The sequence below is a fragment of the Melospiza melodia genome, chromosome 15, assembly GCF_035770615.1.
Source record: "Melospiza melodia melodia isolate bMelMel2 chromosome 15, bMelMel2.pri, whole genome shotgun sequence".
Lineage (NCBI taxonomy): Eukaryota > Metazoa > Chordata > Aves > Passeriformes > Passerellidae > Melospiza > Melospiza melodia.
Genome location: NC_086208.1, coordinates 20095868 through 20122999, shown reverse-complemented (window position 1 = coordinate 20122999; position 27132 = coordinate 20095868). Strand labels below are relative to the sequence as shown.

Sequence of the window (27132 nt, the reverse complement as noted above, 5' to 3'; positions counted from 1 at the left end):
CGAGGGAGGGGATGTGCCACTCACTGCCAGGGCAGCTTCCCTCTGCTGCCCAAATCATGCAAGGGAATGCCCTGGTGGCCTCCAAACCTCGGTGTCCCTGGTGGTGCCCTCTGCTCCAGAGGGACACAGCAATGGCTTTGGCAGAGAAAGCCAGCAGTGGGGAGACAGAGCCCTGCACAGCCCCAGCTGAAGCTGAAACATTACTCCTCTGCCCTGCCTCCACTTCTTAAATTAAATCTATTTAGCTTCAGTGGGTAAACATTTTAATGAAAATTACACGAGTGGGTTGCCAGCTTCAAGTCCCTTAAAGTTAAAATAAAAAACCCCTACCCCAAAGGGTCGGCAGAGCCGGTGGAATGCTGGATGCTCACCTCAGAGATATAAAAATAACAATAAAAATCAAGGTTCGTGCTGGCCAGCCAACACCTTCGAGAGGCTGCAAATGTCAAATGATAGCACCATGAGCATTTCTGAGAGGTTCTCCCCAAATTATTGCTGCTTGCAGTTCCCTTTCCCTGCCCTCCGCTGGCAGGCTGGGGCAGGGTGACCCTGGCAGCATCCCCTGGATGTGGTGGGGAGCAGCGGGACGTGCCCAGCCCCAGCAGCAGCCCCGGGGATGGTTTGAGCACCGTTTGAGAGTGGCAGAGTCGGAGAGGCGGGCACGCCGGGCACGCCGGGCACACGGAGCGGCGGTGCCAGCCTGGTGGGCGCGGCGCTGTCACCTGCGGGCCAGGCGCTGCTGGCCGCGCTGCCGCCCCGGCGCTGGCAGGGCGGGCTGGCAGCTGCGGCAGCACTGGGCACGCACCGTGGGCAGCGGGCACCGGCCCAGCAGCCGCAGCGTCTGGCAGAAGGCGAAGCTCAGGCGGTCGCGCTCGCAGGGGACGCCTGGAGGGGAGAGAGCAGCACGGGAGGGCGTCAGTGCCGCTGGCACCGCGGGCACCGGGTGTCTGCTGTGGGAACGAGATCATCGTTAGTGTCCCTCCAGCCCACACCGACCCGGGCTCTGTGGGAGCTGCAGGGCTGGGGAGACACGGACAGGGCAGAGCCCTCCTGCACCTGGGCACCTGGGCACTGCCCATCCCCAGCAGCTCCAAAGCACCTGGGCACTGCCATCCCCAGCAGGAAGCACACCTGTGCTGCTGCCAGCAGCTCCAGAGCACCTGCCCAGGGCACAGAGCTGAGGTGCAGGGGACAAATCCCCCCAGTGTTACCTCCTGCCAGCCCCCCCAGTGCCAGCAGAGTGGCGGAAAGGCCAGAATTCCTTTTTTCTTTGAATTGTTTTGGTTATTTTGAGAACCTGCATCATCTGGTTCGCTTCCTGCAGGTGTCCTGCAGCCCTTAAAACAACTCTGGTGCTGCTCTGAGGACGGGCTTTGTTTAGGGAATGGCTGCTCCAGGGGCAGCCCAGGCCCCACTGGGCTCAGTCCAGCAGCACAGACCCATGCCCAGGTACCCATGGTTTATATGAATACAAAGCTGCTTTGTTGGAGTTTTTGATTTCCTCCTTCTCTGTCTCAGAGCAAGGCCCAACTCGCTGAGCCTGCAGCTTCTCACCCAGCGGTGTCAGACTCACATAAATTACACCAACTCAAAACTGAGCCTAAGCTTGAAATCTAAGATTCTGTGATTCCAATGTTACCTCCCGTACAAGGAACTAAAATAGATGACAGCTTTCCTCTGCAAAAGGGCAGAGCTGATGCACTCTGGGGCCACCCCCCCGTGGCTTCTCCCTGGGCCATGGGACAGAAATGGGGCAGGGCAATGGGATCTTCTCTTTCTCAGGACACAGGGGAGCTCTGGCTGACCACTGGCCCTCTCCCTGTCCCCTCTGGGAACAAAGGCTGTGCTGAGGGAAGGGCTGCTGGCCCCATTCCCACGGGAGGAGCTGCAGCGAGGGATGCGGCAGATGCAGAGCAGAGACTTCTCCCTGCTTTGGGATTTCAGCCACAGCCCCCTCCCCCAGCCCAGCAGAGAGAAGATCACTACACTGCTCGAAAACTTATTTTCTGTTTCAGCTGAGGTATTTCCTCCCTGCCTCCCAAGCTGCAGCTCTTTGTGCCCGGCCAGGGTGTCCCTGTGCCCCCAAAAAGCGATTTATCACTGCTCTGCTGGATCAGCAGTGCTGAGAGAGCAGGGTGGAGGGATCCCAGCTTCACAGCACACCTCAGCCTGGGGGCTGCTCCAGCCCTGCATGGCGGGGTGGGAATGTCCTGGGCACTGCTGGGGGATGCCCATGGAGGGGTGGGAATGCCCTGGGCACTGCTGGGGGATGCCCTGCCCTGGTGGGAATGCCCTGGGCACTGCTGGGGGATGCTCTGCCCTGGTGGAAATGCCCATGGAGGGGTGGGAATGTCCTGGGCACTGCTGGGGGATGCCCATGGAGGGGTGGGAATGCCCTGGGCACTGCTGGATATTCCCTGCCTGCCCAGCCCCTCAGGACATTCAGCACTCACAGCTTCCTAGAAAGTTATTTATGGATCACCACCAAGCTGCCTTCCCTGGAAAGAGCTGGGAAGGCTCACACTGCTTTCCAGGCCTGGGGTGATGGTTCAGCTCTTTGCTGCTCCCTCTCCAGTGGCTCAGGAAATTCCTGGGCCCATCAGGAAATTCCCGTGCCTGCCCCATGCCCAGGCAGCACCGAGCCCACCCTGCCAGGGGTCACTGCTCCCTGAACAGCTCCTCAGCCACCCAGGGTGGGCTCACTGCGCAGAACAGCAGGGATGGGCTTGGGGATGGGGAGAAGAGCCACCACCCTTGGCTGCAGCTCTGCTGACCCTACAGGAGACCCCAGCAGAGCCTGGGCCCCAAAGCCAAGCGACCTCGTGGATGATCAAATATCCAGCTTGGCAGGCACACACAGGGACCATCCTGCACAGGACACCCCCTCAGTCCCAGCCCAGGCCTGAGAGCGTTCCCAGCGCTCCCTGAACTCCGTGCAGCCAGTGGGAGTCACTGAGGGGCTGAGTTCCCATCACTCTCCCAGATCCTGCTCAGTCTCAGCGTGGATGCATGCAGGGTCAGCCTCAGGTCTGAAAATCTTGGCTGAGCTTGTGATTCCTCCCTGGAATTTGGGCTTGGGCAAGGGAAGCTGCAATAAGCACTTAATTTGTCAGCTCTTCAGAGAGGGACCTACAGAACCCACCCAATTCTCATTGAATGCTTTTACTGCTATTTCTTTCTATTAACAATTTTTTATATAATGCTCACACTTCATTTGGAAACACATTCCATAATTCCGTGCCAAATTTTAGGCTAAAGAAATAGCTTAAAGCAGGGCTTTAAAAATCCAGGCTAAGTCAGCACATCAGGGACTGAAAACCCCCACTTTTTTTGGGGCTGTTTTTTTAGGTCGGCGTGGAAGTCACTTTAAATTTCATTTAAGCTTCTGCCAGCCAGGCCTAAGCTTTTACTTTTATTCCTGGGAAAAACAAACTTCCTGGAACAGGTTTTGTGAAAACAAGGAAAGGTTGAGCTTGGAGCTGAGCTGGCAAATCCAGGGAATTAGGCTGCTGACCTCTGGCCCTCGGGACGCTCTCGGAGCCAGGGCTGAATTTAACAAGGAAATTATCCCAGGGTCCTGCTCTGGGTGTCTGGTCAGCATGAAGGGATGGAGGGGATGGGGAGGATGGATGGGATGAAGGGGATGGAGGGGATGCATGGGATGCATCCCCACTGACACGGCCACAGCTGGCAAAACTGGGAGAAACCCACAAACCCCACAGCTTTCAGCCCTGCTGCAAACATCTTTCTCCTACATTTTATCAAAACAGGGAGTCCTTTCTGCAGCATCCCTTTCCCACTGGCTCCTGCTGTAAATTAGCAGTTAATTAATTGCTCTCCATGCCTCACTCAGCAGCACCTCCTGGCCTCACCACTCGGAAAATTGGGATTTGTTGCAATTATTTCCCACACGGATCCCTTGTGGATGAACTCTGTGACTTGCTGAGCCATGGACAATTTCATTTCCTCGCTCAGAGCACCACGTTTAATTGGCAATTAATGGAAATGCAGCCAGCCCTGGCTAAGGAGGCAGCAAACAGGAGCAGTGGGACAGAGATGGTGTCAGGGACTGACCCTGTGTGAGCAGAGCCCTCACTCCTTGCCCCCAGGCTCTGCTGCTCCCAGGACACGGGCTGGGCTCCATCCTGCTCCCAGAGGAGCTGCACCCCTGGATACACACACACAGCACTTTACACACACTTGTCCTCCAGCCAGTGGAGCGTGCACCTCATCCCCTTGGAATTCCAAGCTGAGACACCTGTGGAGCAGCTGTGTTTGCTGCTGGAGCCAAGAACTGGCCCCATCACCTGCCTGGGCAGATTTGGGGAGCTCAGAGACCTCCCTGGTATCAGATCTGGAGAAATGGGCACAAGAGAACTGACTAATTCCATGGTATGACCTGATGAGCACCCAGGGCTGCCCTGCTCTGGCCGGGGCAGGGATGTGTCACCACCACCACCACCACCACCAGGAGCTGCTGTGCCCAGCACAGCCACCACCCTGCAGGGACCAGCTGAGTGACCAGCTCCGTTCACCCTGATTCCTCCTTCAGTGCACAGCAAATTCCCACTTTTCTGTTCTAAATCTGGTTTAAATCTGGATGAACTGCTGCAGGCTTCTCCAGGCCCCCACGCAGACCTGGGCCCAGCTCCTTTCCATAACACCATAAACAATTCCCAGATAAACATCCCCAGGCTCTGGAGCATCACACGGAGGCACTGGGGTGCCCACGGCCCTGGAGCTCCCAGGAGCCATCTAAGGACACCCTCACAGCTGGCTGCAGCTGTAAGGCAACAGCCACATTCAAAAATAACCTTGCTGGAATCTCCAATTAATTTATAACCTGGCAACAGCTCAGAACTCTGGTTCTAATTAATCCCGACCTCCTTTAATTGAGGAGCCGACTGCTGTGAGATGTTTGTTTGTGCTTCATCTGCTCCATCTCTGCTCCACATCCATCTGATAACGGTTTGAACATTTAAACCCTGCTGGGGTTATTGGCACTTTCGTGTCCAGTGAGGACATGGGCAGTCACAGAGCCAGCCCTGGTTCTGCTGGCACTGGAGCACCTTGTGCAGAGGAGGGAGAGGCTCCTTGTGCTCCTCACAAAAACACAGATTGCTCCAGCCTGAGCCCATTTGTGCAGTAAAGATCCCCTAAAGCACAGGAAAGGGCTGGAGTTACATTTCTGTCTTTCTGGGATCCTTTGCCTGTGCATTTACACATCTGGGATTTCCTGCCATGTGAAAGTTTTGTTCCCCTTCATGCTTTGGCTGGAAACGTTTGTATTTCCAAGAGGCGTTTCCTGCCCTGGGCTGCAGCCAGAGCGTTTATGTCATTTTTGATCCAGGCTTTTACCATTTATTTGTGTGCTTCCTACACATCTCAGTGGTTATTCTGGTCCAGCCTTGGCTCCACAGCTCTCATCACCAAGCCTGGCACGGAAATTTTCCCCTGACCAAAACAGCCGGAACCGCACATCGTGTCTTGAGCAGGGCTGACTCACCATTTCCTAAACGCTGGAGTGCCCCATGGCCCTGCAAATGCTCCAGAAAAGGAGCAGATTCATGGCTGAAAACTTCCTGATGGCCAGCAGCGCCAGTGCCCAAATCCCAGCTAACCAAAGCCAGCGCTGCCTGCTCTGGAATTGGTGTTGGGATAAACAAAAAGAGCTGGAAGGCTGGAATGAGTGTCCAGAGGGGACCTCAGGGATGTGTGGAGCAGCCATGGACCCACTCCTCCACCCCAGGCAGCTACTGCTGCCCCCTGCCCCACCTCTCAGCCCTCCCTTTGGCCAGCAAACCTCCTGGAGGCCCAACAATACCTTCTGGGCAGCCAAAGAGCTTTTCTTTTGCACAGACACATTAAAGAGATAAAGCTGGTAAGTGACTGACATGCTGATATCAGTGACATCTAATCCCTCATTATACTGCTTTTCTGTAAGTGCTGTTAACCCTTGCAGTGCCCAGATTTCTGTCTCCCAGGGAACTGTCTGGTGCTGGGGATGTATCTCTGTGAGTGGAAGAGGGAGAAGAAGCCAAGTGAGTGCCCGTGGTGTGGCCAAGCATTGTGGCTGCAGCTGGGGCAGGTAAAGGACAAACAGGGGCTGGCTCCCTGGAGCACCTGCTCAGACACACCTGAAGATGCTGAGAACGGTTCCTTTATTCCATTTTCTCATGCTGGGCCCAGCCTGTTTCACAAGTCTTGTGTTCTGGGACTTTACCACTGAACAGCTTCCTGAGAGCTCCATCGCTGGGTATTCCCTGTGCCTTCCTTTCCCTGAATGCCCTGTTGCCTCTGGATGGGTCCTTTCACCCCACAGGGTCCCTGGGGTGTCCCTGAGGTGGGTGACACTGCTGACCCCAACAAGCCCATCCCACCTCACAAAACCCTGCTGGCCCCTCGAGGGACAGATGCTCTGGACATTTACAGACAGTTACAACATTCCCACTGAATCCTCAGGTCATCCTTACACAATCCACGCAGGAACCGCTCCCTCCACCTCCCAGATCTCCCACACCATTCTCCAGCCTGGTGCTGCTCACCTGGCTCGGAGCTGTCGCACTCCTGCGGGTTGCACTTCTGGGTGCTCTCTGGCCACGGCTCGTGGTCACACAGGCTGCTGTCCTCCTCGGCCACCCCGCTCCTGGTGTCGATGCACTTCACCTGCCGCCGCTGGATGCCCCCTCCACAGGGAGCTGAGCACTGTGGGGACGCGGGGCTCAGCCTGGGACAGCCCCAGAGGGTCCCCATTCCCTGCAGGTGCCCCGGGAGGGCCCAGCCCCGCTCACCTGTCCCCAGGAGCCCACCACCCAGGTGGTGCAGGGCTGGCTGTTGCAGGGCCGGGTGCTGTTGGGCCTCAGGCTCTCCTCGCAGCGCCCCGGCTCCGGGCACGTCACCAGCCGGGCCTGCTCCCCGCCGCCACACGGCTCTGAGCACTGCGGGACACACGGCACGGCAGGGCAGGGCAGGGCAGGGATGAGCCCCTGCTGCACACAGCAGGGCCTGGAGGGGCTCCAGGAGAGCTGGAGAGGGGCTGGGGACAAGGCATGGAGGGACAGGACACAGGGAATGGCACTGCCAGAGGGCAGGGATGGATGGGAGATTGGGCAGGGATGGATGGGATGTTGGGCAGGGATGGATGGGATGTTGGGCAGGGATGGATGGGAGATTGGGCAGGGATGGATGGGATGTTGGGCAGGGATGGATGGGAGATTGGGCAGGGATGGATGGGATGTTGGGCAGGAATTGTGAGGGTGGCAAAGAGCCGAGATGGAGTTCCCAGCACAGCTGTGGGTACCCCTGGATCCCTGGCGGTGTCTCAGGCCAGTGGGACATGGGGCTCAGAGCCACCTGGGATAGCACAGGTGTCCCTGCCCTGGCAGCAGGGCCGAGCAGGGCCCAGGCCAGTGGGACATTGGCGCTTGGAGCCACCTGGGATAGCACAGGTGTCCCTGCCCTGGCAGGGTGGGCCGAGCGGGGCCCAGGCCAGCCCGTACCTCTCTCCAGGAGGACGTGTACCAGTCCAGGCACGGGGCACTGTGGCAGGGCAGCTGTGCCGGGGGCTGTGCCAGCCCCGCCTGGCAGTGGAAGGGCCGCAGCAGCCGCTGGTCCCGCGTGTCAACGCAGTGAACGTCCCGCACCTTGGTGCCCCCGCCGCAGCTCCTGGAGCACTGGGGAGGACAAGAGACACTGTGGGGAAGGGGACAGAGCCACGGAGGGAAAGGACACAGAGCCACCCTGGGCCCCGTACCTTGCTCCAGGTGCCCACACGCCAGGCCGAGCAGGGTCTCAGGGAGCACCTCCGGGCGGGGACGGGCCTGTCGGCCATGGGACAGCCACCGTCAGCGCCACTGCTGCAGCGCACCGAGCGCCACACCGCACCCAGGCCGCACGTGGCCGAGCACTGCAACACAGGGAACGCTGAGAAACCTGCCCCAAAACCCCTCTCAGCAATCCCACATCAGGCAGCACTCGGGGAGGGAAGGGGAGGAACATGCTCCTCCACGGCCCATTCCAGCTGTTTCTGCTCTGGCTGGACCAACCCTTCCTCTCCCTGCTCAGGGTTTGCTCCCTGGATTCTCGTGGCCACAGCAGAGGGGAAAATGGGGCAGCACCCTGGGGCTGGGGGTGCCTGTAGCTTTTGATTACCAGTTGCTTCTTAATTAGCACTAATGACCCCATGCTGCCAAGAGAAAGGTCCCAGAGGCAGCCAGGGCAGGGACAGGTCTCACATCCACACTGGCCCTTTCAATGGCACTCACCACGTACCTCACTCCAGTTCCCGACCTCCCAGCTGGGCTTGGCAGTGGCTGCTGCAGAGGGTGATGGTGGAAGCACAGCCTCCTCCTCTTCCTCCTCCTCCTCCTCCTCCTCCTCCAGCCTCTTCTCCCAGAGCGGGGGGGACAAAGGGGTGGGCTGGGACAACTCCTGCCCCCCGTCACCAGAGGCAGGTGTCCCTGGGGGTGCCCGTGGTGAAGGGTCCCTCGTTGGTGTCCCGGAGGGTGCCCATAGTGAGGGCTCCTTTGTTGATGTCTCTGGGGGTGCCCATGGTGAGGGGTCCGTCGGTGATGTCTCTGGTGGTGCCCATGGTGAGGGGTCCCTCATTGATGTCCCTGGGGGTGCCCACGGTGAGGGATCCCTCGTTGGTATCCCTGGTGGTGCCCATGGTGAGGGGTCCTTCATTGATGTCTCTGGGGGTGCCCATGGTGAGGGGTCCTTTGTTGGTATCCCTGGGGGTGCCCACGGTGAGGGGTCCCTCACTGACACTGCTGAGGGTGCCCATGGTGAGGGGTCCCTCGGTGATGTCTCTGGTGGTGCCCATGGTGAGGGGTCTGTCGGTGATGTCTCTGGTGGTGCCCATGGTGAGGGGTCCCTCATTGGTATCCCTGGTGGTGCCCATGGTGAGGGGTCCTTCATTGATGTCTCTGGGGGTGCCCACGGTGAGGGGTCCCTTGTTGGTATCCCTGAGGGTGCCCACGGTGAGGGGTCCTTTGTTGGTATCCCTGAGGGTGCCCACGGTGAGGGGTCCTTTGTTGGTATCCCTGGGGGTGCCCATGGTGAGGGGTCCTTTGTTGGTATCCCTGGGGGTGCCCATGGTGAGGGGTCCTTTGTTGGTATCCCTGGTGGTGCCCACGGTGAGGGGTCCTTTGTTGGTATCCCTGGGGGTGCCCATGGTGAGGGGTCCTTTGTTGGTATCCCTGAGGGTGCCCACGGTGAGGGATCCTTTGTTGGTATCCCTGGGGGTGCCCATGGTGAGGGGTCCCTCGGAGCAGGGATGCTGAGGGGGGTCCCATGGGAGGTCAGCTCGGTGTGGGACAATGCCGGATCCGGGTGCAGGGACACCCCCTGTGCCCCCCATTCCCGGGGGGACCCTGCACTGTGGGCAGCTGGGGCTGTGGGCACGGCTGGGCCCAGGCCACCCTGCCGGCCCCTGGGGGTGAGCTGGGGGGCTGGCCCGGCCATGGCAGGGGACAGGGACACTGCAGGGGCTGCTGTGGCCATAGAGGGGGTGGAGGTGGGGGCTGTGGGGCCGTGCAGCTCTGGCTGGAGCCCTCCCTGCCCCACGGGAGCCCCATCAGCACCCACAGGAGGGGGGCTCAGGACAGGGTGGGGGCTGCCAGCATTCCCTGCTACCCCCCAGCCCGGGCCCTGCGGGGTGGGCAAGGCAAGATCTGCCCTCTGCATGCCATGTGATTGCCCTCCTGCCCGCGTGTCCAGCATCCCCTCTGGCACCCCTGCCCACCCGTGCTGCTCGCTGGGCTGTGGGGCTGCACCAGGACTGTCACTGCTGGTGGCCAGAGCCATTTCCCTGGAGTCCCCACGGCCTCTCCCTGCAGTGCCATGCCCCTGTGTGCCCACACTGCCCTCGCTGCTGCCCCGTGCTGCTGGCCCCAGGGACACGTCCACCCGGGCACCGCCCCAGCCCACACCGGCAGGGTGGGGACCCCAGGGAGCGGGGACACCCTGCCCCAGGCTGCTCCTGCTGGGCACGGCTCCCTGGGGCTCATCCCAGGGTGCGTGGCCGCGGTTTGCAGAGTCAGGGCCCATGGAGCTCTGGGTGGGCGGGGGGTGCTCAGAGTGGGGCACAGGCACTGCACCCTCCTCCTCCTGCTGCCCCAGAAAGGCAGGGGTGGTGTATCTGGGAGCGGCTGATCCCACATCCTCGGGGACCACGCTCAGGAGGTCGTTCCTGCCCGAACCCCCAGGCTCTGTGTGTCGCCCACGCACAGGGGCAGAGGTGTGCTCCTCCCGGGGGCCTGGCTGCCCCTGGCCCTCTGCTCCCAGCTCTGTGGTGAGCAGGGCCTCGGTGGGCGCCTCCCAGGGCCCCTCGGTGCCATCCGTGCTCAGCTCTGCCCTTGGCCCCTCGCCTCTGCTCTCCTTCTCCGTGAAGGGGTAGTAGGACAGATCCTCGTGGAAGTTGATGAAGTTATAATCGTAGTAAAAGTCATCCACAAAGACGTTTCCTTTCCTGGCTGAGAAGTCCTCCTCGGTGATGACGTTGACCTCGTTGGACTCCGGGCCGTGCGGGATGAAGGGGTTAAACTGAGGCACGTGCTTGCTGGGGACGTACTGGATGTCATTGAACAGCTCCCTGCTGGAGGAGCCGCTGCCAGACCAGTCGGTGCTGTCCCATCTCTGGTGGCACTGCGGCGAGGAGCAGGCCCTCTCGGGGCTGGGTCTGCGGGCAGGGTCACACGGGGTGCCGGTGCTGTTGCTGCAGTGCACCGGGCGCCGCTGGGTCCCGTTCCCACAGGTCACCGAGCACTGCCAGGGCACAGAGAGGGACAGCGCTGTGGGGCGGCGCAGACAGCTTCTGTGGAAAATCCTTTCCTTAAGATTTTCCCTCCTGAGAAGCTGGGAGGCCTCAGGAACAAAATGTAAACATTGGTTATCTGCTGCTGTGGAATGCAACAGGTGCATCTGGGATTGGCCCATGTTAGATGTTTGTAATTAATGGCCAATCTCAGCCCAGCTGGCTCGGACAGAGAGCCCGAACCACAAACCTTTGTGATCATTCTCTGCTATTCTATTCTTAGCTAGCCTTCTCAGGAAATCCTTTCTTCTATTCTTTTAGTATAGTTTTAATGTAAATATATATAATAAAATATGTAAATCTATAATATATATAAATATAAAATATATAAATAATGTAAATTTATATAATAAAATAATAAATCAAAAAACATTCTGAAACATGGAGTCAGATCCTTGTCTCTTCCCTCAGCCTGAGACCCCTGTGAACATGGTCACAGAGGGGCACGGCCAGGAGTGGTGCCAGTGCTCCCTCTGTGAGGGCTCCACGTCCCTCTGCCAACCCCACCACCCCAGACAGCTCCTGTGCCAGTCCCGCCCTGGCAGCAGAGCATTGCTGCCCAGAGCCCCACTGCAGACCGTGCCAGAGCAGGGCTGGGGCTCTGGGGGTTTGCTCAGGGTGATCCTTGCCCTGCTTTCCTGCCCAGTTTTCCCGGGAGATGGAGGCTGGGAAGGGCAGGGGTGAGATGAGCTAATGGGCCTTTCCTGTGACCTATGGCCATGAATTGCAGCTCTTCTTCCAGAAGAGCGTTCTTTGAAGCAGGGAACAACAACATGGGTGTTGTCCCAGCAGGGAAAAAGCAAAGGTCAGGAAGGAGCTTTGTGGGGACACGGCATCCCCCCATAATGGGCTCTTTGAGATGGGCCAGCACAAAAGGAACTGAGCAGCTGGAAAGGAGAACAGCAGCATTTTCTGCTGCATTTGGGGCTTGCAGCAACGCAGGCTTGTGAGAGGTGTCCCTGCCCATGGCAGGGGGTGGAACCAGATGGGCTCTAAGGTCCCTTCCACCCCAGAGCATTCCAGGATTCCCCACTGGGAACGGCCATCACCAGGCATTTCCAGAGCTGGAATCAACCATTACCACACACAACACTGTGACAGGGCTGCAAGGAGCTGCTCCCCTGAAGAGCCACAAACCAGCTCCTTGGGAAACTCCACAAAGCTGTGTGTGCAGAGCTCTGGGGTCCTCCTGAGGCACTGAGTGCCAGTGTGATGCAGCTGTGGGCCCCCAGAGCACCCCTGTGCCAGGGCCAGGTGCCCCAGTGCCAGGTGGGCACACTGCTGCGGCCTGGGCTCTGCAGACAAAGCTGTGCCACCCTGCCGGTTCTGCTGACAGAAGGACCACAGCTCTGGGAAGCTTCCCAGCCCCTCCAATCCCCCTGATTATGGTGGAAATGGAAAAGAAAGGGGGCTCTCCCTTTAAATTAAAGGACAGGAAAATTACAGAACCTCAAAATCCCAAACACATTTTATCCAGGGCTCACAGGTCCACTGGTGCCAACACCACAGAGGCCAGCAGTGAGGACTGGGGCTGCCCTGCCCAGCTCTGACCCACCTACAAGCCATAATTTTCCCTTTAAATCATTGCATCCATCTTTCTCAGCCCTTAATTGTGGCTTTTGTGGGCCCCTAGAAAAATATTTCCAACTCGCTCTCATCTAGCCTTCAAATCCTCTGCTCACATTTGATTCCATTTGTTCCTTAGCAACAAGCTCTGTTCCCAGGCTCTCCCTTTCTCTCCTGATATTTGTCTTCACTCTGAACACTTTTGGAATGGCTGTTTAAATTAGGAGTTATCATTTTCTGCTTGAAACCCTCAGCCTGTGGCTAAGCTGATTCACAAAAACACAAAAATAAATCAAGGCCGCAGAGAATGTCACCATTAATCACCCCATGGAATCATTTGGCTTGGAAGGGACCTTGAAGATCATCCAGTTCCACCTCCTGCCCTGGGCAGGGGCACCTTCCAGTACACCAGGCTGTTCCAAGCCACGTCCAGCTGAAAACCTCATTTCTGCCCTCCTTGTGCCAAGCACAGAGCGTGGCACTCACCCTGTGTGAGAGAGGGGGCTGCAAAGCCCAGGGCTGGGGCAGAGATAAACTGCCGAATGCCCCCTCCTCATCCTGAGACTTCCATGAGCAATGAAATTCCTTCCATCCATGGGAGCTGGGGCGCAGTCAAACTGCCCGATGCCCCTATCCCACCCCGAGAGCTCCCCAGGCAATGGAATTGCCATCCAGGGGAGCCCACAGGGACACAGCCATGGGTTTCTGCGAGCAGGAGCACACCCATCGCTCTGGGGCAGGCTGAGGTGTCCAGGGACCCCTGTGCCCAGCTCCCACCCTTTGTCAGACACTGGCACATCCCCAGCGTCCCCTCTCACCTCAGACCAGTTGCCCACAGCCCACGGGGAGGGACAGGGGACCTCTGGGTGGCAGGGCATGGTGGCATCTGGCTTGGTGAGGTGCTGGCAGTCCGCTGGCTGCAGGGCCCTCTGCTCGTCCAGCCCCACGCTCTGGATGCACAGCACCGTCCTCTTCATCAGCCCTGCCCGGCCACACGTGGCTGAGCACTGCTGCCACTCACCCACCCACCACCTGCACAGGGGCGAAAAGGGGGGAAAGGGAGAGAAAGATCAGCCAGAGCAAGCAGCCATGCTCCAGGATCCATCCCACTGCCCATCACGTGAGGCCGTGGGGAAAGGAGGATCCCAAACGTGTCAGCCCGAGGTCTGGGAGCTTGGACAGAGGGTCAGGGATGGGACGGTCCCCGAGCTGTGCCAGGGATATGTGCACAGAGGCAGAGAGGAGCATCCTGCCGGCACGGGACCATCCGCGAGGCTCAGCCTGAGGACAGGCAATGCCTGCGGCGGTCACACAGCCCCAGGGATGCTGTCCCGGACCGGCCCAGGGCCTGGGGCCCGTGCCCAGGGCGAGGGAGGGGGGACGGGGCGGGCGGCACCTGGCCGGGCAGGGCTCCTCGCTGCAGGTGCGCTGCTGGTCGTCGGGGCGCGTCAGGGCATCGCAGAACCGCTCCTCCACCAGCCCCGCCAGCCTTTCCACGCAGTGCACCACCTGCCGCTGCACCCCTGCGGGAACACGGGCGCTGAGGGCACCCCCGGGGCGCTGAGGGCACACCCGGGGCACTGAGAGAACACCCAGGGCACTGAGGGCACCCCCGGGGTGCTGAGGGCACCCCCGGGGCACTGAGGGCACCCCCGGGGCGCTGAGGGCACACCCGGGGCACTGAGAGCACACCCGGGGCACTGAGAGCACACCCAGGGCACTGAGGGCACACCCGGGGCACTGAGCGCACACCCAGGGCACTGAGGGCACACCCGGGGCACTGAGGGCACCCCCGGGGCGCTGAGAGCACACCTGGGGTGCTGAGAGCACACCCGGGGCGCTGAGAGCACCCCTGGGGCACTGAGGGCACACCCGGGGCACTGAGCGCACACCCAGGGCACTGAGCGCACACCCAGGGCACTGAGGGCACTCCTGGGGCACTGAGAGCACACCCAGGGCACTGAGAGCACACCCAGAGCACTGAGGGCACACCTGGGGCACTGAGAGAACACCCAGGGCACTGAGAGCACACCTGGGGCACTGAGAGCACACCCAGGGCTCTGAGGGCACACCTGGGGCACTGAGAGCACACCTGGGGCACTGAGGGCACCCCCGGGGCACTGAGGGCATCGCCGGGGCACTGGCACCACACAGGCCCCAGCACCACTTTGGAAACCGAACCCAGCAGGGCACAGGAGGGTTCACTCGGTGAGCCAGGACAGTGGGAAGGAAATGAAAGCACCACTCGAAGGTGCGGGTCCATCGGTGCTGAGGCTGCGGTGCCCTCACAGAGCCCCTGGCACGGGGCAGGATGGCAGCTGGAGCCGTGCAGCCGCGGAGCTGCACCCGGCTGGCAGCGCTGCCCTCGTCTCCCCCGGGCACCGTGTGCCCTGCGAGCTCTGGGGCTGCCCAGGGGCAGCACTGGGCTCCTCGGGCAGCCGCGTCCCCGCCCAGCTCAGGGACAGACGCTGCCCAAGGCCTCGTGTCCCCAGGCTGCTCACACACAGGGGTTGCACGGTGACCTCAGCACACCCCTCGCTCGGCCCTGTCCCCGTTTCTGTAACACGTACTTGACCTGGGACATGGAGAGCTGTCACCACAGACCCAGCTGAGACTGACAGAACCCAGCTGAGACAGACAGAACCCTGCTGAGACTGACAGAACCCAGCTGAGACTGACAGAACCCTGCTGAGACTGACAGAACCCTGCTGAGACTGACAGAACCCTGCTGAAGCTGCCGAGCTCTGGCTCAAGCACTCGGGAGCTTGCAGGGCCTTGGGTCTCGCCAGAGGCTCGCTGTGAGCTCTCCCAAACCCCATCTCATCTCACATCATCGCTCAGTGCAGGAAGAGGGCTCAGCCCTCCTCCTGCTGCTCACCCTCACCCCACCCCTGCCTGATTCACTCCTCTATCTCCCTTCCCTTCTGGAAGCCAAGCACTCGAATCATACGTAGAAAAGCTGGTTTCAAACAAAGCCATGTCCTGGCACTCTGTGCTACCTAGAAAGCAAAAGTGTCCTTGAATTCCCCTTTTTTCCTGTGCCAGCTGCTCTCGAGGAAGTGCTTGCTGCTCCAGCCTCCCCTGGCAGTGCTCCAGAAATGTCCCTCTGCCCCAAAAGCTGCCCTGGGCACCCTGGGACACCCAGGCAGTGGGGCAGGAGCGGGGAAGCAAATGTCCACACACAGACACTGCGGGACCCCAGTGCTCTCTGTAAAACCCTGGATATCCTCCCCCTGGAGAGGCCCAGCCAGGCAGGAGACCAGCCCTTCCACACTCCCTGACTTCTCTAAAGCTCTTTTGTCTCCATCCCGTGCAGGGTAACAGGACACCTAGCACTGATAAAGCCCCGGGGTTCCGGCTGAGCACCGCGGGCACGACCTCGTCAGACGTGCCTTGCTTCTCCCCTAGCACCTGTGAAACCCAAGCGCCAGGAATCCCAAAGGCTCCCCAGGAACGCCCCCCTGCTCAGAGCCGTGTCCCAGGCCGTGCTCACCTGTCCCACAGGTGGCCGTGCAGGTGGTCCAGGAGCCAAAGCGCCACAGGAACTCGGGCTGCTCAATCTCGTTCTCGCTGTCAGCCGGGCGCTGGATCGTGTACTGGTACCTCACCCCGGGGTTGGTCTCCTGGAACAGCAGCTGGGGACACAGGGGACAGAGGAGGATGAACAGGGGCTGGGGGACACAGGGGACAGGCAGGGGTGAGCAGAGCTGGGGGACACAGGGGACAGGTACGGGGTGAACAGCAGCTGGGGGACACAGGGGACAGGTATGGGGTGAACAGAGCTGGGGGACACAGGGGACAGCAGCTGGGGGACACAGGGGACAGGCACAGGGTGAGCAGCAGCTGGGGGACACAGGGGACAGGCAAGGGGTGGTTGGGCAGGGCAGTGGGGGGTGGCACTGCCCCAGGGGCTTCTCAGAGTGAAGGAGCTGCCCAGCAGGACCAGGAGGACGTGACCCTGTGCCCAGCACCCCAACAGAGCTGGGTGGCATTTGGAGTAACCCGGTGTGTGGAAGGTGTCCCTGCCCACGGGTGGAATTTCCCAAGCTGCCTCCCACTGCAGAGGGGCTCCTGCTGCTCCCGTGGCTGACACAAGCCCTGCTGGAAGCGCCCGCCTCGGCAGGGCCGGGAGTTCATCCCTGTTTTTCTTAGCCTAAGCGCTCCCATTATTGCCAAAGCTTTGTTGTTCTTGGAGCTTGGGCGGGAGAGCCAGGGCGCCTTTCCAAAACCTCTCCACGAACATCGAAACGTTGTTGTCCACGGGTTTTAATTAGGCTATGAATCCCAGAAAGTGATTTGTGGGTGCTGAGCGCGCCAGCGCTCCCATTAACAGCAGCCCTTGGCAGCAGCAGGCCCAGGACGCTGCTCACATCCCACCCGAGCTGCTGCCGAAGGAAAGCAGGAGGAGATTGCGGCTGCTGGGGGTGAGCCCGTGCAAAGGAGGGGATGTTCTGGGGACTGCGTGGGGCTGAGCCACAGCTGCCAGGGCAGGGGGATCCTGGGGGTCCGTGGCATGCAGCTCCGTGGCCGCCACCACCACCCCTGCCCCACGAGGGATGCCAGCCTGGTGCCAGCTGTGCCATCGCGTGTGGGATCATTCCCACTGGTTTCTGCAGAGGAAGGCTTGGCCTCACGGTCACAAGGACAGTGACTCCCACAGCTCCGCGTGAGCTGGCAGCTCCCTCCCTCCTGTCCAGCCCAGCCAGAAGCACCGGGGGCTCTTCCCCTGCTGGTGATAAGATATGGGACAGGCCTCAGGAAACAGCTCCTTCTCCTCACATTCCCTCTCCTGTGCAAATATTCTGCAGAATGCTGCAAAGGGGATGAGGCTCAGCTCCAAGTGGTGTGGGCTGGAAACATCCCCGGGCTGGCAGCGTGTGCTTGGCTGCCCCAGTGCTGGCTCCCACAGAAACTCACCCCGAGGAGGGCAGGATCTATCCCCTGCATGCAGGGAGGGCTGGGAGGGACCATGGCAGGATCCATCCTACCTGGATCCATCCTACCTGGATCCACACGGGCTCCACGGTGGGCCCTGGAGAGGTGAGGTTCTCCCAGTTGCCTGTCCTCTTGTAGGTGAAGGTGGTCCCTGCCACCCTGTAGTCCCCGTTCCACTGGATGGTCCAGCCTCCATTCAGGAAATACTTCTCGGGGTCCTCGCTCCGCAGCGCCAGGAAATTCCCGGCTTCTGCCACCTCCTCAATCCGGATCTCCCGGGCTCCCACGGGGATAATGCCAATGTCCACGTAGCCTGGGAATGGAACCAAGCGTTGGGCTTGGGGGAGTCAGAGGTGTCTGAGACCATTTTTGTCCTTGGGTGGGTGCTGTGTTCCCCGGGTGCCAGCACTGTGGCAATCCTTGCACCTCTGTAAGCACCAGTGGGCACCAAGCCCCACCTGAGTTCTCTGCTGTCTTGTCCCCCAAAAATGAACCAGTTGGAATTAAACTCCCCTTCCAAAGGGGCAGCAGCAGCCCAGCTGTGCTGGAGCAGCACGGGGTGCTCTGGGGACAGCAGTGGGTGCCCTTACCCAGCCCCTCGCTGTCCTCGAAGGTCTTGTGCACGGTGTGGCAGGTGGAGCCGTCCCCGTGGCACACCCCGCAGCGATCCTCCACGGCGTGAGAGTCAATCTCATAGTCACAGCCCACGTTCTGCAAGGCAGCCTGTCAGCCCCACACACACCAGCCCCACACCAGCACTTCCCAGGCCGTCCCAGCACCAGCTGCATCGTCCCCAGGGGATTCACAGCACCCTGGGATGCCTTGGGGTGGGAGGGACGTTAAAGACAATGCAGTCCCAGCCCCCTGCCAAGGGCAGGGACACCTTCCCTGAGAGCAGGGTGCTCCAAGGTTGCTCCAGGTTGCACCCATCGTGGCCTGGGTGGTGCCCTGGCTCCTTGAGGCCAGCACAGAGGCTGACACAGCCCATAGCACTCACCCCACGGGAACCAGGAACGCTCTCCAAGGGGTAATGGCAAAGGAGCGAGCTCAGCACCAGAGGGAGGGGATGCTGAGTGCCCAAGGCTGGGTGCTGCCCCGGGGGTGCCCCCAGGTGCCAGCCCACCTTGCAGATGCCGTTGATGCAGACGTCGCGGCTGGCGTCGCTGTCGTAGCAGGGCGTGCCGTCCACCACGGCGTCCCGCAGCTTCTCCGCAAAGTACTCGTGCTCGGGCCGGCAGTGCAGCTCGCAGGGGTTCACTGGGGAACAGGCACGCGCTCAGCCCCGGCACTGCAGAGCCGAAAGCACAACCCGCCCCGCAGGCCCGGGGCAGCGTCAAACACAAAACACGGCACGAGCTGCGGGGCAAGGCAGGGACACAAACGGCAGCTCCAGGTCTGAGGGGTCTGCTCTGCACTCACTGTTGTTGGGCACCGGTGTCCACTTGTAGAGCTTGCCCTTGTAGAGCATGGGGTTGAACTGGCTGCACTGCACCTGGCGGAAGGAGGGCCCGTCCGGGGGGCAGCGCCGCACGTTGCAGATCCGGAACCGCTTGCGCTCGCCCAGGCAGTACCGGCCCCCGTACTTGGGCCTGGGGGAGGCAAACACAGTCACCGGGGCTGGCAGGGCACAGGCCTCAGAGTCACAGAGCTGTGAATGGTTTGGGTCAGCAGGGACCTCAGAGCCCGTCCCTGTTCCACCCCCTGCCACGGGTGTTCCATCCACCTTCCACAGAGCAGGCGGCTCCAAGCCCCTCCAGCCTGGTGCCCTTCCTGCAGCTGCTCTGGAGGAGCTGCTCTCCATCCCACCCAGGGAATCCTCCTGGCTCTGCTCCTCTGCTGCCCCGGGGAATGGCAAAGCTGACAGTGGGCTTTGTAAAGCAAGAGAGACTCGAGAAGCACAGCAGTGCTCTTCCAGATGCCAGCACACCCTCACAACAACCATCTCCCACCCTGCTGCCTCGTCCTTCGGTCACACCACTGTCCACATCCCATGTCCCAGTGACCCCATGAGAATTCCTTCTCCTGGGCACACTGTGCTGAAGAGAATGAAGCTAGTGATTATTTTAGGGCTGTGTTTACACGCTCTGCCCTGAGGAATGGCTGTGGGAGGGGGGGATGCCCAGCACATATTTTCTCACCTCATCCCAAGGGCAAAGCTGAAGATTTACCTCCAGTGGCCAAAGCAAACAACTGCCCGGGAAATTCCCAGTGTTTGCTCTCCTGCCTGTCCACAGCTGTGTTTGAACACTCCACAAACCACCACAGCACCTCTGCCACAGCGTTTATGTCAAACACAAATCAGGTCCTGACCCAGGACCGAGATGACAGAGCACTCCCCTCGAGAGCCCAGCAGCACTTACCAAACTCACCCGAGGAAGAGGATGGGCAGAACATGGCTGGGAGGGACAGGAGCTCACTGCAGGGGCTGCCAGAGCTCCCCATGCCATGGAAAAGCAACTCCCATGGAAGATCACTAAAAGCCCCTTTCCTCCCCACCCCAGGCTGCTCTGACACCAGGGCAAGCTGGGGGCTTTGGCTGAATCTGTGCAGCAGGGGTTTGGTGACCAAGGGGACATGTGGGGAGCAGATGGGTCAGCAGAAATGCCAGGACGGAGATGGCAGCTCCTCCAGCAGTGCCCGGACACTTCCAGCCAGCACTGGCTGATGGAATGCAGCAGGGTGATAAACTGCAGCAGGATTTTTCAAAACAACTCTGAATCAGGCTCCAAGAATGCCTGGGTTGCTGTTCTGTCACTGAAGGACACTGTGGATATGTTTTACATCTCTGAGCGTGGAGCCTCTGCCCTTTGTTTGGGTCACAGTGCAGCACTCTGGGGCAGGGGATGGAACCAGTCCCTGCCACCCAAACCACCCCAGCACTCTGGGGCAGGGGATGGAACCAGAACCACCCCAGCACTCTGGGGCAGGGGATGGAACCAGAACCACCCCAGCACTCCAGGCAGGGCTGATGGAACCAGTCCCTGCCACCCAAACCACCCCAGCACTCTGGGGCAGGGGATGGAACCAGAACCACCCCAGCACTCCAGGCAGGGCTGATGGAACCAGTCCCTGCCACCCAAACCACCCCAGCACTCCAGGCAGGGGATGGAACCAGAACCACCCCAGCACTCTGGGGCAGGGGATGGAACCAGAACCACCCCAGCACTCCAGGCAGGGCTGATGGAACCAGTCCCTCCCGCCCAACCACCCCAGCAGTGTGTGACCCTGACCGCTGTCCCGGTGCGGGCAGTGCAGGCTCGGGGCTGGCTTACGTGGGCTGGCTGCAGTGCCTCTCGGCGCTCTGCACTCCCGCCCCACAGCTGCGCGAGCAGGAGGCCCAGGCGCTCCAGGAGCTCCAGCCGCCGTCGATGGGCTCGGGCCGGAAGCCCACGGGAACACACTCGCCATTGAAGCACCACTGCGGGACAGGAGGGGAGCGCGGCGTCAGGGGCGGGCAGCGCCGAGCCCAGCACACAGACTGCGCCCTGGAAATCCCTGCTTTGCTTGCGCGGGAGTGCCTGGGCTCAGCTGGGCTCTGCCAGAGCCTGCAGCTCCTCAAGCTGTGGGAAACCCAGAGGTGTTGGGCTGTGTGAGGGTTTGAGGGAGAAAACAAACCCAAAGCTCCATGGAGACCCCTCGGCAAGGGGATCCACAGCCCAGAGGGGCTCCCCAGCAGTGGGAGAGATCCCAGGGAGGAGCATCCACCATGGCAGCAGAACCAGCCTTGTGCTCTCCTGCCACGGTCATTAACTGTGGGTTTCACCTTCCCAGGTGATTCAGGTGACCCCGAGTGAGTGAGGTGAGGGCAGTCCCTGCTGGGGCAGCGGGTGTTTGGGCAGAGCAGGGGCAGTGGGATGAGCCCAGCCCTGTGCGTGCAGGAGCAGCGCTCCCCCAGGCCATAGAAGGGTGTCCCCACCCGCCACCATTACCTTGCTCTCCCCGCAGGCTGTGCCATCCACAGCTGCGTCCAGCTTGGAGTGACACGTGTTCCCCACCGTGCACCACAGCGTGCTGCAGACACTCTGTGGGGAGAGAGGGACAGGTTCCTGCCTGGCACAGAGCCCTCCCTTGGGCACAGATCCATCCCTCAGGCACAGATCCATCCCTCGGGCACAGATCACACCCATCCCTGGGGCAGGGTGGGCACAGCCCCAGCCAAGCCCCCCATGTCCCCCTTACGTCCATGTCGTCGCAGAAGGTGGAGTAGGGGCCGTACTGCAGGCGGCACTGGTGGCCCACGTCGTACAGGACACCCGGGGGCACCAGGGGAAAGTCCAGCAGCTCCCGGGCCGGGGGGTCATCGAGGCACAGCCCCCAGCCCCGGCTGCAAGAGAGGGCACAGCAGTGTCACCCCGTGTCCCACACTGCTGGCAGGGGATGGAACAGCCGCTGGTCAATGTCCCGGATGAGCAACCAGCATTTCCCAGTGACACAGCCCCAGCTCTGCAGTCCCTGGGGCTGCCCCGGTGTGGGTGGGCACCTCTGGGTACCTCATTGGGATGGGAGCCCCCAGAGTGATCCCCCCATGTCCCCCCAGAGCGGCAGGACATGGGGAAGGCGAAGGGACAAAGACAGAAGGGGCAACAGCCATGAATGTCCCAGTGACATTTATGTCAACAGCCAGAAGTGTCCCTGCGGGCACTGCTAACAGGAATAAAGGAGATGAATAAAGGAGATGAATAAAGGAGATGAATAAAGGAGATGAATAAAGGAGATGATGAGCAGCTGGACGTGCCCCTGCCCTGCTCAGACCAGGCTGGACAGCACAGCTCTGGGGCAGAGGTGCCTGCCCTGCTCCAGCTGCTGCTGACACCTCCCAAACACGCCGGGATTGTCCCGCTCAGCCCACGGTGTTATTTGGTGTTATTTCAACAAACTCGTTTCCAGCAAGGCCGGGGCTCTGGCAAGGCTGCGGTGGGATCGGGTTACTCGGGGTTGTTGGGAATTCACGTGCAGTGAGATTCCTTTTTGAGCCAAAGCAGCAGCGTGGAAACAGGGCTGGGAGCAGGGGAGCTGCTGCAATGGGGCGCTGGCTGGCAGTGCCACGGGTGATGCCCAGCAGAACCAGCACCCTCCTCCCTTTCCCATGCCACCACCGGGTTCCACACGGGACACCTGCAAACAGCTCCCTGGGCTGGAGACAGCCCCTCAGCTCCCCTGCATGTCCTCACTGAAATACACCTATATTTCCCTATGGAAAGGGGTTGTTTTCAGCACCCCAGGGACTCAAAAATCTCCATTTCCAAACTCCCAAGAGCAGGAGCATCCTGCTGCTGCCAGCCCAGTGGGAAGGGCAGGATCCCATCCCTGTGGGTGATGTGGGGCTGAGCTGGGATGGACGGGGCATGGATTGGGCAGCCTGTGCCAGGCACACACTGCAGGGCACCTCCCCACGTAGCTCCACAGAATCTCAAAGTCCTGCCATGGTTGGGTTGGAAGGAGCCTTAAAGCCCATCCCATTCTGTACACTTGGGGTGTTTTCTCTAAAAACAGAAGGTGTCCTTACTGGAAAAAGTCCAGGCTCAAGCACTCCATCCTGGACGAGCCCCAGGTGTGACACTTGTGCTGCTCTGGACTCCACCCCGTGCCTGTTTGTGTTCCCCAGGTCCCCCCTGCACTGTCCCCAGCCTCCTCCTGTTCCTCTGACCAGCTTGGGGCACCCCCTGCCCTGCCCCAGCTCACAGAGGGGTCTCTGTCCAGTCTGGGGTCACTGGGATCTGCCTCAGCTTTCAGCTTTTCCAGAATCTATTGCTTTGTTAAATATTTTACAGTCATTCTCCTTTTCTGTTCAATTGGCCAAAACACATCTCCAAGCAGGGAAAAACTGGCCTGAGTTTCCCTCTGGCTTCCAGGGATGTGCAGTAAATCCCAGTCCACAGGGAAAGATGCAGGGGCCTGCACTGCTCTGCCTGTTCCAGCCCGCTCCTTAACGAGCTGGAGGATGGAGTGGATGGAGCAATGATTAAATCCCCATCTGTGAGCAGCCTGACAGGATCTGCAGATACATCTGAGAGCAGGATTAAAATTCCAAAAGCTCCCAGAGAACTGGAGGAAGGGTCCAAAGAAGCCAGGACAGAATTCAACAAAAACAAAGGCAAAGCCTGGAGCTCGGGAAGAATCAGCAGCAGAGCCACGGGGCTGCAGGGGCTGGCAGAGGGTGGCAAGGGCAGGGCAAGGGCAGCAGGCCCTGGCAAGAGGAGGATGATGGAAGAAGAGCTCCAGCACTGAGGAAGGAGGCTGAAAATCAGTTTGTCTGATTAGAGCAAAGACTGAAGGGTCCCTCCAGCACTGAGCATCACAGCCACGCTGTGCCAGCACCCTACAGTGGCCTGAGAGAGGGGACACTTCCTTGGGGACAGCTGCCACAGCAGGGACAGCACCCTCCCAGTGCCCCCTGATGCCCAGGCAGACCCTGAGTGAAGCCCCAGCTGCAGCAGCACCGACTGCAGTGCTGGGGCCCTGCTGCTGCCAGAATCACTTTCAGACGCTCCGACACTCGGCAGCGCTTGTGAAATAACAATGATCTTGTGTAAAATAATAATCATCACCATGCAAGAGCGTGGCTTTTCCGAACATGAGGTCTGTTCCAAGCACAGCCAGCAACCCCAGGTCAGCAGGGTCGGGTTTCCTGGCTCCCTCCCTGCCGTCCTCCTGCCGTCCTCCTGCCAGCATCCCGTTACAACACTCCTGTCTGTGCCCTGGTGTCACGGGCAGTGACAGACAGCCCAAGGAAGAGCTGCTCCTTTTGGGGAGCTGAGACACCAAAGCCCAGCAGAGGAGCCTCCAGCTGCTCTGCCTCCCCATCAGCAGCAGCCCGGGGTCAGCACAGGCAGGAAATTCCTCCTGCCCAAGTGAAGGTTACAAGCAGAGGGCCAAGAGCGCTGAGGAAGCGGGAGAGCTCCATTCCTCTGAAAGCCATAAATCAGCACTAATTCCCTGCACGGGGCCAACCCACACGGCCCAGGCTGGGATCTGGGAGCGGAGCCTGGCCCCAGCAGCCTCCCTGGCCCAGCTCTCCCCTCGCTGCTCCTCAAACCTTCCTGCAGCACGGGGGAAATGTTCCTCCAGTGCAAACCACTGGCTGACAAACCAAGCTCGGGCTGGGCTCCTTGGAACTTCCTAACAACAGGCTGGAAAATCAGCCACGGGTGCTAAAAATAAACAAAGGCAGGGAAGAATTTGGCTGGATCTGGTTTGCCCATGACAGGCAGAGAGAATGGAAGAGACTGCAGAACATGCAGGGAGCACTGAGGGAAAACACTCTGGTTTGATCTGTGCAGGCACAGCCCCTGTGCCCCCACAAAAGCCCCTGCGCCGCCTTCACAGCACAGAGTGAGGCAACCCAGGGAGGATCCATGGAATTGTGGAATGGTTTGGTGGGAAGGGACCTCAAAGCCCAGCTCATCCCACCTCTGCCATGGGCAGGAACACCTCCCACTACCCCAGGCCTTGGACACTCCCAGGGATGGGGCAGCCACAGCTGCTCTGGGCAAAGACCCCCAGCTCTCTTAGAGAGATATCTCAGAGATAAGAGCACCCCCGTGCCTGGGCCCCGACCCCCAGCCCCATGAGTGAGGAGGAAGAGGAGGAAGCACTCACTCGAGGAAGCGTGTGATGTACTCGCGGCTGCAGCGGGACCAGGTGAGTGGGGACGTGTCATACAGGAGCTGTGGAGACATGATGAAAGGTCTTTTCCCAACTGGCTCACAGTCATTGCTGCTTCCATCATGCTGAATCCCAAAACTGTGTAAGACACAGCCCACGGAGGGGAGGTGAGCCACGAGCACCACAGCCACCGCCGCCGCCGCTCCCAGCCCCGGAGCAGGGACTGCCCTGGGGATGTGCACCGACAGCCCTGAGCCCTGTCCCTGCTCTCACTGCAGCTTCCCCACTGAAACTCAGGGATATTCAACAAGATCTCGCTGGTGGGTGCTTTCCCACATGCAGATGTCTACGGGGAATGTCTGTGTCTTCAGTTAGATGTCTATGTCTAACTGAAACTGCAAGGTTCAAGTGATCTTGTCAAATTTAACTGAAACTGGGGCAAGCGAAATTCTGTCACTGATATTACAGACAGATCCTACTTTAAAACTCCTCACTGGGCAACCCCTGCTCCAGAACCTTCCCACACCACCCCAGGACAATACACAGGTGCAATTTCTCCAGGTTGCCTTGGATTGTGTGTTCTCATTAAACGTGGGACAACCCAAAACTTAACTCTGGAATGAAACCCTCAGGGAGCAAGGGAGCGTTTGCACCCGTGAGGAACCACCTGGGAACCATCTCCCAACCTCCCCCGCGCCCCCTCCAGCCCCAGGGTGCACACAGAGAACAGGAGGAGGAGGAGGAGGAGGGTGGTACCTGTGTCCCAGCTCGTGGGCCACGGTGAAGGCCAGCGGCAGCCCCGTGTCCTCGTTGATGTTGCAGCTCCGGTGGGGCTGGCACATCCCGGCCACGTGGGACAGCCCCAGGGTCTCACAGGGCCTGTTCATGGCAGCACAGATGTCCTTCCTTGGCCGAGGGGACACACAGACAGACAGACAGACATAGAGCAGAGAGGGCGTTGGAAGGCGGCGGGACCCGGCACACGGACAGCAGCCAAACAGGAGTGAGAGCAGGACATCCAGCTTCCTTCCACAGGGGAAACATTTGTGACCTTTCCTTCCCCCTTTCCTCTCCCAGTATCCCCAGCTCACCATTAAGCCTGATTAATGGGAGCTGCTGGCCAGCCTGGCTGCATTTGTTCCCTTGTATAAATAAAGCTGATGCTGGGGATAATCAAACAATGCTTTGGGGAAGCACATCCCAGAGGTGCCGTGGTTTTCCAGGGCAGCTCCAGCCACCCAGGAAGAACAGCCCCACTGAAGTACAAGGCCTGAAGTGCCTCATTTCTGCTACAAAGCAACCTCCCAGGGAAGACAGAGCTGCTGTGGGTTGTGAATCATCACCCAAAGCACCACAGCAGCCAGCTCAGGCAGCCTGAAAGCCTCAAAGCAGGCTCTGACTGCAAGGTACACAAACTTGGCCAGAGGCAGGAATTCCTGCCAGCTCCGTGGGAGGCCAGGGGCTTCGCAGGGGCTCCTCTGCCAAGCCCAGCCTCCCAGGGAAAAGGAGAGTTAATGCCATGTACAGCTCCTGGATCCAGCCCTTCTGGGGCTTGGCAACAGGGCCACGGTGAAAACCTGGTTTGGAAACCTCAGCTGGGAGCTGTGGCCAGGTTTAAACCTGCGATCTGGACCAGTCCATGGAATCACAGACTCATGGAATGCTCTGGGGTGGAAGGGATCCTAAAGACCATCTAAATGCAACCTGGTGCCACAGGCGGGGCCACCTTCCACAGCAGCTCCAGCCGCCGGGAAATGTCCCCAGATTTCACATTACATGCAGGGGTCCAGGCAGGGAGAGTGAGACTCCAAGAGCTGCCAGGAGATGTTCCCTGGCTGTCCCACCTGCAGCCAGGTGAGTTTTTGGCTACCCCAGCCCTGTGTGGGCCCCACACCTGGTGAGCAGCACGGCCACGTCGTGGTGCAGGGGGTGTGAGTCTCCCTTCACGTTGATGCTCTTCTGCCACTTGCAGAAGCTTTTCAAGGTGTTGTCTGCGTGGTGGGAGATCTTCAGGTCCTCCTGCCAACAAAAAGGGAGATCTGCTGGAGCTGTTTGGGTTTTGGGATGGGGAGGGGAGGGGTCCAAGCCCAGGCACATCAGAGGGGGATTGGGAGTGACTCCCATCCAGATGGAATTGCTCCGTGTTTATAGCTTGTAGGCTGGGTGGGAAGACAGCCCTTTTCCTGCTTTCTTTTCATCTGTGATTCAAC

General features: G+C 60.0%; 1 protein-coding gene across 1 annotated transcript in view; it reads right to left on the bottom strand.

Annotated features, from left to right (window-relative positions):
* Positions 1-718: 718 nt before the first annotated feature.
* The window catches only part of ADAMTS7 (ADAM metallopeptidase with thrombospondin type 1 motif 7), a 31908-nt gene continuing 5494 nt past the window's right edge, over positions 719-27132 (bottom strand). The window contains exons 6-26 of the mRNA XM_063170150.1: positions 26817-26941; positions 25679-25828; positions 24917-25060; positions 21497-21641; positions 21247-21339; positions 20590-20735; positions 18737-18906; positions 18441-18574; positions 17908-18028; positions 17386-17630; positions 15876-16017; positions 13779-13905; positions 13201-13414; positions 8747-10767; positions 8509-8693; positions 8272-8459; positions 7754-7906; positions 7500-7673; positions 6792-6938; positions 6546-6705; positions 719-885 (exon numbers count right to left, since the gene is read on the bottom strand). Of these exons, the coding sequence (XP_063026220.1) occupies positions 719-885; positions 6546-6705; positions 6792-6938; positions 7500-7673; positions 7754-7906; positions 8272-8459; positions 8509-8693; positions 8747-10767; positions 13201-13414; positions 13779-13905; positions 15876-16017; positions 17386-17630; positions 17908-18028; positions 18441-18574; positions 18737-18906; positions 20590-20735; positions 21247-21339; positions 21497-21641; positions 24917-25060; positions 25679-25828; positions 26817-26941 (5151 nt within the window). The remainder of the gene's footprint in view (positions 886-6545; positions 6706-6791; positions 6939-7499; positions 7674-7753; positions 7907-8271; positions 8460-8508; positions 8694-8746; positions 10768-13200; positions 13415-13778; positions 13906-15875; positions 16018-17385; positions 17631-17907; positions 18029-18440; positions 18575-18736; positions 18907-20589; positions 20736-21246; positions 21340-21496; positions 21642-24916; positions 25061-25678; positions 25829-26816; positions 26942-27132) is intronic.